At 43.2% G+C, this 15,644-nt stretch overlaps 3 protein-coding genes and 1 pseudogene across 3 annotated transcripts in view; 1 reads left to right on the top strand and 3 right to left on the bottom strand.

Moving 5' to 3' along the window:
* tyw1 (tRNA-yW synthesizing protein 1 homolog (S. cerevisiae)) overlaps positions 1-5,349 on the bottom strand; it is a 58,016-nt gene extending 52,667 nt beyond the window's left edge. The window contains exons 1-6 of the mRNA XM_054625440.1: positions 5,209-5,349; positions 4,841-4,968; positions 3,784-3,900; positions 3,472-3,573; positions 2,197-2,391; positions 1,780-2,070 (exon numbers count right to left, since the gene is read on the bottom strand). Of these exons, the coding sequence (XP_054481415.1) occupies positions 1,780-2,070; positions 2,197-2,391; positions 3,472-3,573; positions 3,784-3,900; positions 4,841-4,968; positions 5,209-5,338 (963 nt within the window). The 5' untranslated portion in view covers positions 5,339-5,349. The remainder of the gene's footprint in view (positions 1-1,779; positions 2,071-2,196; positions 2,392-3,471; positions 3,574-3,783; positions 3,901-4,840; positions 4,969-5,208) is intronic.
* A 567-nt stretch (positions 5,350-5,916) lies between these two features.
* Positions 5,917-8,108, top strand: sbds (SBDS ribosome maturation factor). The gene is made up of 5 exons (XM_054625555.1): positions 5,917-6,180; positions 6,315-6,444; positions 6,925-7,125; positions 7,243-7,407; positions 7,523-8,108. Exons 1-5 carry the CDS (start codon positions 6,053-6,055, stop codon positions 7,646-7,648), a joined length of 750 nt encoding a protein of 249 aa, XP_054481530.1. The 5' UTR covers positions 5,917-6,052; the 3' UTR covers positions 7,649-8,108.
* A 2,491-nt stretch (positions 8,109-10,599) lies between these two features.
* LOC129096773 (claudin-4-like) lies at positions 10,600-11,267 on the bottom strand (annotated as a pseudogene).
* A 2,040-nt stretch (positions 11,268-13,307) lies between these two features.
* cldnj (claudin j) lies at positions 13,308-13,943 on the bottom strand. Its single transcript, XM_054603761.1, has one exon. It carries the CDS (start codon positions 13,941-13,943, stop codon positions 13,308-13,310), a length of 636 nt encoding a protein of 211 aa, XP_054459736.1.
* Between the last annotated feature and the right edge of the window lie 1,701 nt (positions 13,944-15,644).

Here is a 15,644-nt window from a genome sequence, read left to right as displayed (position 1 = left end):
ACTCTCGGTTCCGGGTCAAAGTCACCTCTGTGCTGAGTGCAATCAGTGCTGCGGATAAGGGAAGGGAAGGAGTCTGAGCTAGAGTTGGCTGTGAGGTGCCCACTGCTATGACAACCGGTCATCTGTGTGTGTGGTGTGATGCATAGGAAAGCTGTTGGCAGCAGGATATAGTGAGAGGTGCTGCTACAATCAGGGAAGAAGTGTCTAAACCACTTCGACATGTGGACGGGAGGAGGTGGGGATCGAACCGCCAACCTTGCAATCAGCGAACAACCGGCTCTAACTATGCCTTCTTGTGAAACGGGTTATTTGAGTGAATGGTGGAGAAGAGAAAAAAAAGAAAGTGCCATTTTCATATTTTAACACGATGGATGGCCTTGACAGCGATGACACATTTCATGTGCAGAACATTTATGACATCATGGAAATCAGCGCTGCTAATTAAGGACCTGATAAACAGAGTAACACTCTTCTTCCTGAGTCCTGATCAGATTTGAAATCACACTGCAGCAGGGCCTCATGAGTCCGTTTGCCCCCGACGGCCAACTTTAGCATTCCTGTGATTAAGAAGTGCTTTGATATCTAAAGTGCCTTTGTAATGTTTAACGATCTCATCATAAGCCGGAGGACATTTTTCCTAATTAGACATCAGCAATTCACTGTCCCCGCCTCTTCTTCTTATACCAACCAATTGTCTTCACTTGCTTATTTGTGTTCTGGGTCGAGGGGAACATTGTCTCATGGCCGTTAACATGTTTTTTTGCTTTTGTGTTGTGTTGAATTGCTACAGAGCGCCCAGTAAAACTGGGTCGAGCTCATCCTGTTCTTGAGGTAACACAAGGCATGTTTTCTCAAACACACTAATTTAGTGAACTTTAAACTGTCTTTCTTACTGTCATTTTTTGAATCAATGAATGGGAAACACTAATATATCCCGTGTGTTTCATCAGACCCGTGATTTAACAGTTATGGATTTTACAGGTTTCAAATTTTAAACTTTAATCGAAGTTAAACTAGACCAGCTGTTCCAAATACATCAAATGTGATATGATGTGTAATGTGAGATAAATAGTCCCGTATTATGAAGAAATCACAGTGCGCCATTAAAAACGCAGAGGCAAAGTCCCTCCCATTCCGCTTTCCCCCACAGGACCTTATTTCGGATATAATATGCAAGGTAGTGAAGAGACGAATAATCTTTTGATCTCGTTTGAATTGTGCCATGAATTACACATATGACATTTGTCAATGCAAAAGTTAATTTAACAAGTCAAGAAAGTCAAAGTTTTTCGTAGTAAACATTTCGTTTTGTGTGAAATCACTCAGAGGACTGCATCCCTTGTTTCACACAGTGACTGTCACCAACACCAACAAGAGAAAGTCTAACTAGCAAGCAAGCCAAGCTAGCTAGCAAGCCAAGCTAACAGCCGTGTTGGCGTTGGTGATGTGCGTTGTGCGAGGCAAGAGATGTAGTCCACTGAGCGGTTTCGCACAAAACGCAATGTAAACTGCGACAATCTGTGACTTTCTTGACTTGTAAACTCTTTTTTATTGACAGACATGATAGATAGTTAGCTAGCAAGCTAACTTAGCTTTCTTTGGTTGTTTACTTTGTTTTATGACAAAATGCAACTTTGCCACGCGTGCAAAATAATCTTTTAAATTTGTCTCTCGCCGTTAAGTCATGTACATATTTTTTTCTTAATAAGTTGCCATGGGGGACACCGGAAGGGGCGGGGCTTTGCTTCCCTATAGCGAAATAAACTTTTCTGCCCGTACCTCAGAGCTGTTGTTCTGAAGAGCTGCCTTCTCCTTCTCCTCTTCCTCTTCCTCCTGTCCATCTTTCCTCTTGTTCTCACAGGAGCCTCCGGTCTTACAGTTCCCGCTGCAGCTCTTCTTCTCCCCCTTGACCAGGGCCTGTAGGCGGATCAGGAACTTGACCTTCCAGGCCAGGAAGTCCGCCTGGATGCTGCCATTACGGCTCTTCACCACATTACAGTCGCCCTCTCCCCTGGTCATGATTCGCACGCCGCTAAGCATCCAGAGCCACTTGTCCATGTTGGTACCCACCTGGTGAGGCATAAAGGAAAGTGGATTGGACGGGGTTTAAACTAATTAAACAGTTTCAGTAACTGATTGTAATATTGTATAAAGCATATTGTTCTGATAAAACGTACTATGCAGAGCATTCCTTACCGTATTATAGTGGCCGACATAGACAGAGTTGCCGAGACCAAACACGGCATACCGGAGGCCTTTGAGGTAGGTCTTCCCGTATCTGAAGTCGGTGGACGCCTCCTCCAACCACTTGCAGAACCACTCTGCGTTCTCTGTGGGCTCACCGTCAGTGTAGGTGGCCATGAGAAACACGCAGACTGACTTGTTGACGCACTGAACGGAGAGGTGAACACAGCAGACACAAGGAAGAAACCATGAAGTAAGAGCATTCCATTAAACATCTGGATATGCAGCTTTCTTGACCCAGGACATTTTCTTTGATACTTTGAAGAAAAACATTAAACGTTAAGCCTCTAAACGCCATCAGTGGCCACAACTTCTTTTACAACAACCAGACAACATTGCACATGGTGGGTAAACTGTGCACACAGGCATCTGTTTTAGACAGCGAGACAAAAGGTGAAGCAGGTTAAGTTTGATTCAACTGACAAAGACGAAAAAAGGAAATGTGTGAAGTTTCGGGAGCCGAAGCAACTATTACTCACTGAAACTAGCCTTCTCCAAGGCTAACATTTCTTGTGAAGGACAGCAGAAAATCAATCTGGATTAAATCTTAAGTAAGTAAGTACACATAATCTCCTTGAGTAAATAAACAGAAAACTTCAGGGTTGAGTCTGCTATCTCATGTCTTAGCTGTCGACTAATGGTCAAGGATCAGCTGCATCAAGCGAGCGACTGGTGCCTGCGGCCATTTCTCCTGTGGAGCTTTCCCAGCTCAGAAATCTGCTATTTATCACTCAATGCACCACACCGTGCCTGGGGCCCACAAAATTAAAAAGAGAACACTGATGAAGGAGCAGGACTGAGCAGGACTGATGTTATGCATTTTTCCTCTGTGCCTGCCATGTGAGGAATCAAATCAGTGCAGAAAAATGGAGGCAAAGCTGAGCAGGAACATTACGGAAGTTGTAGTCAAGCTTTAAATGAAAAATACACTATGATTTCTTTTTTTTTTTTTTACTTTGATTAACTCTGGTCCAATTAAGCCATTAAGAACACATTACCAGGTCTTACATTTTAGAGGCTTAATTAATGCATTGGAGCCACTTCTCAGTACGCAGGGCATGCTGTGACATTAAAGAATCATTAATTAATCACCTGTCCAGTTACCTGTGGAGGTGCATCTCTGAAGTTTAGTGGTTTTAGGTGAGGCCACATGTCTCTTCACACTGCATCTTTCCATCCTTTACTAAACAAGTAAAAGGCATCTTCTCTTTAGACCGGACTGCTTACCTCATCGGCAAGCTGATCGTCTGGATCGTAGTCTTTGATGTCAATCACCTCTGCTGGTATACCCAACATCTTCACCTCCTCTGACAGCTCTTCTGCAAATCCCTAAACAAAGAAGAAGTTCCAGTTGACGGCTAGCACTCATAAATATTAAATATTACGCCCAACCCTAGTTTTGATAAACTTATGTTAAATAGCGAGGTAAAATATCATCACCAATGTTGATCTGTATCTTCACATTATAGCATCATCTTGTCTACATGTTACCATCATGACCCGGTGAGGATGTTTAGAGTCAACAGTGTCTGAATGTACCTTTGCGGTTCCAGTTTGTGAGCCATAGAAGATTTTAACTCCAGACACGTGAAACACAGTGTCTCTGTCAGAGCCCTCATTGCTCTTTCCAGCTTCGGAGTCTTTGGAGAACTTTTTCTAAAAACATACAGACGAAGAAATAATAAATGAAATAATGATTATAAATGACAAGGTGGTCTTAGAATGTGGAGCTTCGTCTTCATGAAATGACAGACATCCTAACTGTTTGGAAACATGAGCAGTGCTTACACATTTCACCTGAGAACCAGCAGCCACTGACAAGACAGTTGTAAAGTAACACAAATCAGCAATTCATGAAACAAAGAGAACAATATGTCTACCATAACACATAGAAGAGGCAGAAACAAACAGAATATGTCTACCATAACACATAGAAGAGGCAGAAACAAACAGAATATGTCTACCATAACACATAGAAGAGGCAGAAACAAAGAGAATATGTCTACCATAACACATAGAAGAGGGAAACAAACAGAAATAACACAAGAGGAAGAATATATGTCTACCATAACACATAGAAGAGGAAGAAACAAACAGAATATGTCTACCATAACACATAGAAGAGGAAGAAATAAACAGAATATGTCTACCATAACACATAGAAGAGGAAGAAACAAAAGAGAACATGTTACCGATGTGTCCTTGGGCAAGACACTTAACAAGTTGCTCCTGAAGGCTTGCCATCGGTGTGGACTGGATGATGAATGTTAGTTAGAGTCTGATGTTCACCTTGCATGGTAGCCTGTCATCAGTGTGTGAATGGGTGAATGATATGTAATATACTCTGACTTTGTTTCTTGGATCTTCTATCTGTTAAATGACTGTAATGTCTGTAATGTAATGTCTACCATAACACATAGAAGAGGCAGAAACAAAGAGAATATGTCTACCATAACACATAGAAGAGGAAGAAACAAACAGAATATGTCTACCATAACACATAGAAGAGGCAGAAACAAAGAGAATATAGAAACAAAGAGAATATGTCTACCATAACACATAGAAGAGGCAGAGGGATCAGCAGGTGAAAACTCACCTTCTTCAGAGCCACCTTTAGTGAGAACCAGACCCCAAAGACGAGTGCTGCAGCTGAATACAAGTACAGCCTGTTGTGCCATATCGACTGGAGATAGCTCTCACTGGGACTGTGGGCATTCTGTGAGACTGGAGGGAGAAAGCATATTCACTGTTACAATCTGTATGAATAATAAAGGTTAGAAATGCACCTGTTGCTAATCCTCAAGCAGCGATCATAGGTCACCTGAGGCAAAGAAAAGGCGGGGTGGCTAACAATACATGCTAGCTAGCAATGCTACAAACAATAGCTACAAAACATAATTAGTTTCCTGTTTCGTTAACATTATATAATATATATATATATAATATATAATATAATAAACTCACCTTTGGTATCCGAGGCAGACACACGACTTATCCAAAGCGTAATCACCACGAAGAAAGTCAGCATCGCTATTAAGATACACAGTCCTCTGCAGCTGATGCTGTGTGCAACCTGCCTCTGGCCGAGGAGCATGCTGGGAGGTGTAGTTCTCTTCTAGGTGTGGTGGAGGTATGACGTATTTTTGTAGGCTAAACCCGGAAGTTAGTATCGCACTGTTTCCCTCGACAAAAATGATTGGATTTTTTTTTTTATTATTATTATTGCAAAAAAATTAGATTTGTGGAAAACACAACGTTATGATATTTGCGAGTTATATTCAGTAAAATTAGATTTACAAATGAACAACACTTATATAAGTTAATAACGAAATACACCACGGTCGCATGACGTTTTGTAGTCTCATTAAAATTTGTAGTCTCATTAAAAATTTTAGCAAACGCGTTATTAAGACCAGTAAAAGTTTCTAAATTCACGTAGGGCTTGTTCTGGCCTATTTATGTCCTAGAACAAACCACAGACCTTATTTTAGGCATCTAACAAATAAAAAAAAAACCTTGAAAAACTAATTACATTCCGGATTTTAGGACTCGTTTCTGAGGCATTCAAGTATTTATCATTAGTATTTCATTTCAGGAATTATTTCGCTTTAATTTGCTTTTAAATGATCATCAGACACAAACTGAAGAGACTAAACTAGAGCGGAACTGTTGTTAGACGTCGGTGTTTCACGTCGGACGCTCTCTTGGTAACACACTCATAGCGCATTGACGCAGTTAGCTGACAGCGTTTTGTTTTTCTTGTCAACAGCTGCATTGGACAGAGCGCTCTGTCTTAATAAACATAAATATGTCTATATTTACGCCAACAAACCAAATACGACTGACAAATGTGGCGGTGGTGAGGATGAAGAAGGGAGGGAAGAGGTTTGAAATCGCCTGCTACAAGAATAAAGTAGTGAACTGGAGAGCAGGAGCGTGAGTAACATGTCCACAACACCCATAATGTTGAAATGATTTGAAACACCGAAATGTCTCGTCAATTATCTCATCTTATGTTAAAGTCAATGGACATTTGCTCTGAATGTCCACACATTTTGTTTTTCTTCCAGAGAGAAAGACCTGGATGAGGTTCTGCAGACACACACAGTCTTTGTCAATGTGTCCAAAGGTCAGGTGGCCAAGAAGGAGGACTTGACCAAATCTTTTGGGACAGACGATCTGACAGAAATCTGTAAACAGGTAAGAAACATTGTCCTGCCCAGCTCTTACTCACACCGTATTATTGTGGTATATTTTCAGGTCTTGCACAATACAACAAAGGCCCCAAGTGTTTTTGTCTTATATAGGATACAGGAAGCAGATGGACAGGATACCAGGGGCCAAAAGGTCAAATGTGTAGAATGACGGAGCCACATACATTGTCTTGACTCCCGCCCAAATGTTGATAAACATGTACCCTATATAAGGGGGTGCAAGAGCCCGAAAGGCAGGGCTCTCAGATTCGACTCGAGACCTCCGGGCGCTCTAGACGTCCGTCATGACATGTGTTGCTTGTTTGTAATAAACTTTATTATACCAGCAAGAACAGTGTCCGCGGAGCATCCTTCCTCATCACTTCAACAGCACTGTCGCATGAAAGATACGACATTATCCTCAAAGGCCTCTGCTGCATTCTCCTTCACTTCATGGCCTTTCTTTCTTTTTTGCCCCCTCGGACAGATCCTGGCCAAAGGTGAGCTCCAAGTGTCAGACAAGGAAAGGCATACTCAGCTGGAGACGACGTTTAGGGACATTGCGACTATAGTGGCAGAGAAGTGTGTCAACCCTGAGACCAAGAGGCCGTACACAGTCAATCTCATTGAGGGGGCCATGAAGGACATCCACTACTCTGTCAAGCCCAACAAGAGCTCTAAACAGCAGGTGAGGAGACGCATATCCTATTTCTTGTGATTATAGACAACACAAAGCAGTGTTTCAACACGTAGAATGTATTTGAGCTGCATTCGACAAACTCTTCTGCCTGTTGTTCCCCACGAGGCTCTGGAAGTGATCCGGCAGCTGAAGGAGTCCATGGAGATCCAGAGGGCCCACATGAGGCTGCGATTGGTGCTGCCAGCCAAGGAGGCCAAGAAGCTGAAGGAGAAGCTGAAACCGCTCCTGCAGGTTGTGGAGAGTGAAGACTTTGATGAGCAGCTGGAAATGGTGAGGGGGGGGGCAGAATCTAAAATCCTCACTTTAACCTTCTCTGCCTTCTGTTTTTGTAACATCTAGATTCTTTATTCCTATTCTGTGTCTCCTTCCTTCTCCTCATCCTCAGGTGTGTCTGGTGGATCCCGGCTGCTTCAGAGAGATCGATGAGCTGATCCGCTGTGAGACCAGAGGACGAGGTTCTCTGGAGGTTCTCAGTCTGAAGGACGTGGAGGAGGGAGAGGAGAAATTCTAGAAACCCCAACCAGTCAGGACTCTGCACCTTATCGACACTAACATGCCTCAACGCGGCTCGCAAACTGCAAAACTCATTCAAGAGCCTATATTTTTGATGGGATTCATGCTGATTTCAGCCTTTCCCGTTTCTGTGTCTCTCTATGATTAAAGGATTTGATTAACTGAAAGAAAACATTTGCCAGATTTGCATGCTGGGTGGAATGTATTTTTGGAAAGTTTGATGGAGTATTTATACCTAAACGTGCAGATCAGTAAATAGTTCTGGTTTGCGTTCACTTCTTTTTTATTTTATTTCAGTACCTCTGTAACATTAACAGAACTTTTCTGCCTTCCAACAGATTTGTGTGCCATGTAGTTATGCCTAAATCCCTCTGTTATGGATAATTACTTTGACCCAATAACATATATTTTTTCATAATGAATAAGCTTGCTCTGCAGCAAATAAATACGGAACGAAATCTTTTTTGTCATTGTGTAAGCTCTTGTTATCTCTCTTTGTGATTTTCAGAATGTACATGCAGTTAATTGGAAAACAAATTAAACCACAGTTTTGCAGAACTTCAAATATGTTGCAGCTTTAAGGACAGAAAAGCATAACATCGACATCAGTGATATTTAAAGCGCTTCCATCTGTTGTACCCCTTGTGGAAAATGTGCTGTACAAAGTTCGATATAGAGCTAGAAAAGTGCACTTAGAAATGTGCAGATCTCGGCCAGGTGAGTGTCATACTCCCACCGGTCGAGAAGGTAGTTAAGATAACAAAAACAGGGATTTATTCATCTCATGACGAGCCTAATTTTACCGGATCATAAAAGATCTGGTATGGAATTAATCTGCAGATTCGGATGATGAAACTTTTCAACGGATGTCAATTTTTGAGCCACAACAAAGGCCAGACTGTGACCTGCAACAGACGAAGTGAGAAGTCCCTGCAACCACAAGGGTTCCTCTAAAAAACAGTCATAAATGAGAACAGAAAATATCAGGCTGATGGGTACAGTAGTATACAAGATTAACTGTGGACAGACAGGCAGATACACATACTCACATACAACTGAATGCTTGATCTCCCCACAGGCTTATGCCTGGCAGAGATGATTATATATATATATATTTATATATATATATATATATAAATATATATATAATATATTTTATATTTATATATATTATTATATATATATATTCAGTGTTTAGAAAAGAATACCATACCTTGTTTGTCAGTTTTGCTTTAAAGAAGTAACTTTATTACAAATGAAAGCAGAATCCACCCCCAAGAGTTTCCAAGCACTACATCATACACTGTAAACTAGGATTAAAAATATTTTTAAAAGTGCACAGTAAAAGAGAGCGCCCTCTCACTTTGTCCTCTCCAATTTCACAGGGGAATTCAAAGATGAAAGCTGACAAGATAACATCAGTTTTTCCACATATTGCACTTTCCCTAGTTTTGCATTTGTGGGCACAATTTCTGTTTCCTTCTATCTCAGAATTTCATACATTCCTGATTCTAAACTCTGAACTCCTGTTGGAGTACTGGGAAAACGTTTAGACAAAATCCTTGAATTGATTTTGAGTATAGAAACATTTCTTTTAGTCATTAGAACATTATAAAAATAATTCTGAAGTTCTACCCCTGGAGCGTGTTTTTGCGTGTTTCGTATTACAATTTTGCTTTTATTCTGAAAAAGATGTAATATATTGATGTGCCATGATTTGCCCACTAAACATGGGTGTAGATCTGCAAACAGAATTCTCTTAACAGTCCCATCATTTTACACCCTGCAGTAAATAGTTTGTAAATGTATCAACCCACTCACAAAACATGGTCTGCTTCTTTTTATGAAAGAAAAACATCAAAAACAGATTACTGCAGTCATTTTCAAAATGGAATGCTGACCTTAATAATCCTCAAGTGCTCTGTGGCACAATTACTTAAAAACCAGTGAAGTCATATCAATCATGTAAACAAATACTTCCGAGTCAATTGCAATGCAATTTATTCTAGAGATTCACCTCAGAACCATTAAGTATTTAGTGTTGGAACTAATGTAGACTTAATAAGTAAACGTATAAGAAGACTAATGTCTAAATTGTCAGTTTAGAATCAATAATTGCATTGAGTAAAAACAAACAGACAGGAGTGTCATCCTACAGTAATATTGCAAGGGGGTTAATGAGCTGTGCACCTACTCTCTGAAGCTCACGCTTAGTTAAGTCAGTGCATCATTACTCCGCACACACTGCCAGAAATATGAATTCCACACATTGCCTTCCCAGTCCAATCGCTCACACTACATTACAGTCATTTAGCAGACGCTTTTATCCAAAGCGACTTACAATTACATTACATTACAGTCATTTAGCAGACGCTTTAATCCTACAAACTCTCCCCTTAAAGGCCCCAAATGGCAAAATTTCCTCAAGTTAAGAGGTAGGAATATTCTTGTTTTTTAAACAGGGTTCCTGTTGTGTGCTGTAACAAAATCCTTTTTAAGGTCATCATGTTTTATTTGAGATCTTATCACATGAGGGTAAAAGTCCAAAGATGTCTGAATGTATGTATATACGGTGTATTTTGTATAATTTGTAATAATGCTGCAGTAGAAATAGACTGTTAGACTCTGCAACTGACACTCTGTTACGTTTGTTAATATATTATTTATTTACTGAGGAGGACTTAAGATGAGCCCGGTGGGCCATCTTACAGGTAATATATACAATATACATATCATTCACCCATTCACACACTGATGACAGGCTACCATGCAAGGTGCCACCATCAGACTCTAACTAACATTCATGCAACATCCAGTCCACACCGATGGCAAGCCTTCAGGAGCAACTTGGGGTTAAGTGTCTTGCCCAAGGACACATGCTGAAGCCAGGTATCGAACCACCGACCCTCTGATTGGAGATTGGAGAACTACCTTGCTCTCCATTTCCCCTCAGAGAGGCTCGGACCTGCGCTCATACTGGCTGTGTGTGAACGTAGTCCTGTTGATCCGGCTCAGTGGGTGACTGGCCCCCTCATCTGCCTCCTCCGGGTTCGGGTGCCCCCTTCTGGGCTCTTACCGACGGGGCATCTGCTGGCGAGAAACGCTCCTCCGGACACCATCAGGGCGAAGGAGACCCAGCCGAGGTACAGAGCCGGTCCCCAGTCCCTCCTCAGCAGAGTGGCGCCCTCCAGCGGCTGCCCGGTGTGGTGGCACGTCCACGCCGTGGGAACCAGCAGCAGGACCCCGGACAACACGAAGAGGGCCCCAGAAAACACCTTGACCTGACCGCGCATGGGGAACCACACGGCCCCCGCGGCTCCGATCACCGCTGCGAACCCACCGGCTCCGATGGAGGCCATGACGAGGGCTCTCCACGTCCGAAAGTTCCCGGAGAGAGACATGAGGGACTGGTAGAAGGAGCAGTGCAGGCTGCCGTCGTGGGCCAAATCCCAGTGGTCCCATTCCAGCCACACCCCGTCCCAGTAGGCCGGGAGTGTGGCCGTGATGTTGTCCATGGTGCCGCTCACCTTCCACAGGGCCAGGCAGCGCGTCAGGATGGCGCACAGCCATCCGGCGAGGGCCACACCGAGGGCAGCGAGCTCCAGCTGCCACTGCATGACTTCAGGCCTGCCTGGCTCCTGCTCCTAGCTGCAGGCCTAACCAGAAGCAGCTGGGGTTGGGGTGGGGTTGTGGTATGTGTGTGTGTGGGTGTGTGTGTGTGTGGTGTGTGTGTGTGTGTGTGAGTGTGAGAGGCAGAGGCCGTCTGTGTAGGTTTTGCATGTCTGTACAGAGAGGTGGAAACAAGTTCTTCGGTATTCATGAAAAGGGAGGCACGGCCTTGGGCGTTTTCTCTGCCATGGTTTCAAAACAATCCCTTTCTTCTAGTTTCTGGGGGGGGGGGGGTTGCACAGAGCCTTCACTGTGCACTGATTGTCCAGCCACTGTGTCATAATAATAATAATAATAATAATAATCAATCCTTTATTAGTCCCACAATGGGGAAATTATTTCTCTGCATTTAACCATCCCGGAGGAGCAGTGGGCTGCAATGAAGCGCCCGGGGAGCAACTTGGGGTTAGGTGTCTTGCTCAAGGACACCTCGGCATGTTGCCGGTAGAGGGGTTTGAACCACCAACCTTGTGGTTACGGGACAAGCGCTCTACCTCATGTGCCACAGCCGCCGTCATGTTTCTGAGAGGGGAACTTGAATTAAAGAGCACAATCTCTTACAAATATTGGGAGTGTCTATTGTTCCCACAGTAGCAGATGAGCTCAAAGATACCTAATAGAACCCAACTAATGGATTCAACTGGCACATGTTCACTCCAGGCGATGACCTCGGTGTTCTAAAGAGTGAAGCCGATGTGGAAGTGTCTTAAAACTTGCATTCTCTCTACTGACCAGCAGAGGGCGACTCCTCTGGTTGCAAAAATAAGTCAGATTGTATAGAAGTCTATGAGAATGTGACCCTACATGTCACTTGATTTATTCCCTCAGTAAACATTGTAAACATGAGTTTATGGTCTCAATCTCTATTTTTAAGTCTTCTTCAATACAGCATGATGTTCATTTAGTAAATTATGGTCCATTTAAAGTAAAATAGACCATAAAGCGGAGAACACCTTAGGGCGGGATTACTGTGATTGACAGGTCCCTGCCACAACCAGAGCTGTATACGTCGTCTATACGTCACTCCTCTGTAATCCATATATGGTCGCTTCTGTTCATTGGTTGCGGAAAAACATGGCGATGGGCCGTAATTCAAGACGGCAAAAGCGACATCACCGATCTCAAGGCTTTAAAACGGCAGTCCACGAACCAATGGGTGATGTCACGATGACTATGTCCACTTCTTATGTACAGTCTGTGATTCACTCTAGAGATTCTTAGATGCAAATCACAAGCAAGCAAGTTTTAAACATGGCAAAGGTGTTCTCCGTTTATAGTTTCACCAAACATGATTGATGTCTTTTTTACTGGTGCACGTTCAGCTACGGAGGTACAAATCACCCCTCTGGTCTTGCTTTGTGAAGGGAACTGCCAAGTCTGTCTTCATCAAGGATGGAGGGCAGGGAAATCCTCATTAAGATTTATTTCAACAGACTGCAGCTATCTGAAAAGAAGTGTGATAAGCATAGCTAACCACAATAAATGACAAACGTCCTCAAATTGACACCAGTGTGGACAGAAATCTCGCGAGCAGATCAGCTGGAGACTAAAGAAGCAGCAGGAGACTCTTGATGTCTTAAGCTGAAGGTTTATTGAAGCAATACAAATCAAGTACAAGAAACGCCAACCATCCATTCTGAAGGTTTTGTTTTTTTGCATTTTTTTAAAGTGTGTTTAACCTGTGCAGGCTGTACAGGTGAACAAATGCAGGCATGGGTTATCAGAGGTTGTGTCTCCCCCCATGTCCCTTGATGCAGGTTTCCATGAAGAGAGACAGCAGGGCTACTACCAGTTTCTACTGCTCTGGGCCTTAAGGAAGGTCAAGGACCTAGTTTTGAAAATGAACAAATCCACATGTCTCACCCTAAAGTAAAAGGACAACATATAAGCATGAACTTCAAAGCATACATTGAGAGACCATTCATGTGCTTAAACACCATTTGTTTTTCATAATCTACATACGGCCTACAGTGGTGACTTCTCAGCCCTCATACGTAGTTCTTGATGGCGTAGCTGCTGCGTGTTGGTGTCCTGGCAAGGGTGTACCCGTCAGAGGGGAACCGGGCCCCCTGTGGCGGGCAGCTTGTGCACAGGATGGCCCCCCCGCAGAACAGCAGCCCGGACGCCACGAAGCCAATGTATATGGCCGCTCCGAGCTCCCTCTTCAGCACCTCGGGGACGAGCGGGTTGTAGAAGTCGCTGATGACCGAGTTGGCCGTCCAGGAGACGGCGACCACGTTGACGAGGGCCGCCAGGCAGAAGACGGCCCCGGAGCCCAGCACCAGCCGCGCCTTGACCCTCGGGTGGCCCAGGCAGTTGGTGCAGCGCGCCCCCAGGAGGAAGACGAGGAAGCCCAGGCACCCCAGCACCAGGCCGATGCAGATGAGGCCTCGGGCCGCCTGCAGGTCCGGCGACAGGTCCAGCAGGGCGTCATAGAGCTTGCACTGCATCTGGCCGGTGTACTCGCTGACGCAGGTCATCCACAGACCCTCCCAGAACACCTGCATGACCACCAGGTGGGTGCCGATGAACGCCGTCACCTTCCACATGGGCAGGGCGCAGATCAGGATGGACCCGGCGACCCCGATCATGGACAGGCTGATGCCCAGCTCCTGAACGGCCATGGGACAGCGTGGGGGCCCTCTCACACCCTGAGGGACACAGAGGGTGGAGAGGAACAGAATCATGTTTATGTATGACTTTTCATTTTAACCCACAACGAGGAATTTTGAAAACTTAAGAAATATAAGGTATGATGAGACAAGCTTCAGGTAAACTGAGTTCATTTTTATCAGATGCGATAACAGCAACCTCAGAGATACTTTTCCGTAGAGATGAAGTTGTTTCCTGTAACTGATGTCATTGGATAAGGATGTGGGGATTTTTTCTAGTCATGTTGTCGAACGGCCACAAGGTTGCAGTGTGTCACAATGACAAGGAGTTGGGTCATGCATTGCTGATGATTGGAGGCAACAAATTCAGGTGAAGAATCTGGGTTTTTAAATTTAAAAAGATGTTTCTCAAAAGTCAATGTTTGCAATTTGAAAAAAAAAACATGTATATAAAGTGTCATCTTCTGTCAAGAATAGTTGCAGACATGAAATAACTATATGCCATTAAAGTGTTTTATTTAATTATTCAGTGTCTAACTTTTTTTTCTTCTTTTTTAATCACAATGTTTATATGGTGATGCAAAATTAATTTGCTGGAGAATTATCACATTTTTCACAGATGTTTTAGATTTAATAATATATTTTAGACTCAAAATACAGTCAGGTCCATAAATATTTGGACATTGACACAATTTTCATCATTTTGGCTCTGTACACAACCACAATGGATTTGAAATGAAACAATCAAGATGTGCTTTGAGTGCAGACTTTAAGCTTCAATTTTGAGGGTATTTACATCCAAATCAGGTGAACGGTGTAGGAATTACAAGACATTTTATACGTGGTCCCTCCGTTTTGAGGGGACCAAAAGTAATTGGACAATTGGCTGATCAGCTGTTCCATGGCCAGGTGTGTGTTATTCCCTCATTATTTAATTAACAAGTAGCAGATAAAAGGTCTAGAGTTAATTTCAAGTGTAAGATTTGCATTTGGAATCTGTTGCTGTCAATTCTCAATATGAAGTCCAAAGAGCTGTCGCTATCAGTGAAGCAAGCCATCATTAGGCAGAAGAATCAAAACAAACCCATCAGAGAGATAGCAAAAACATTAGGTGTGGCCAAATCCACTGTTTGGTACATTCTTAAAAAGAAAAAAAAAAGAACTGGTGAGCTCAGCAACACCAAAAGACCCGGAAGACCAAGGAAAACAGCTGTGGTTGATGACCCAAAAATTCTTTACCAGGTGAAGAAAAACCCCTTCACAACAGTTGGCCATATCAAGGACACTCTCCAGGAGGTAGCCGTACAGTTCTGGTACAACATCCTATGGACAGATGAGGCAAAGATCAACTTGTACCAGAATGATGGAAAGAGAAGAGTATGGAGAAGGGAAGGAACTGCTCATGATCCAAAGCATACCACCTCATCAGTGAAGCATGGTGGTGGTAGTGTTATGGCGTGGGCATGTATGGCTGCCAATGGAGCTGGTTCCCTCGTATTTATTGATGATGTGACTGCTGACAAAAGCAGCAGGATGAATTCTGAAGTGTTTCGTGCAATATTATCTGCTCATATTCAGCCAAATGCTTCAAAACTCATTGGACAGCGCATCACAGTGCAGATGGACAATGACCCGAAGCATACTGCAAACGCAACCAAAGAGTTTATCAAGGCAAAGAAGTGGAATGTTCTGCAATGGCCAAGTCAATCACCT

This window comes from Anoplopoma fimbria, chromosome 1 (genome assembly GCF_027596085.1).
Source record: "Anoplopoma fimbria isolate UVic2021 breed Golden Eagle Sablefish chromosome 1, Afim_UVic_2022, whole genome shotgun sequence".
Lineage (NCBI taxonomy): Eukaryota > Metazoa > Chordata > Actinopteri > Perciformes > Anoplopomatidae > Anoplopoma > Anoplopoma fimbria.
Note: the sequence above shows the minus strand (reverse complement) of the source record. Positions and strands in the feature narration are given on the sequence as shown.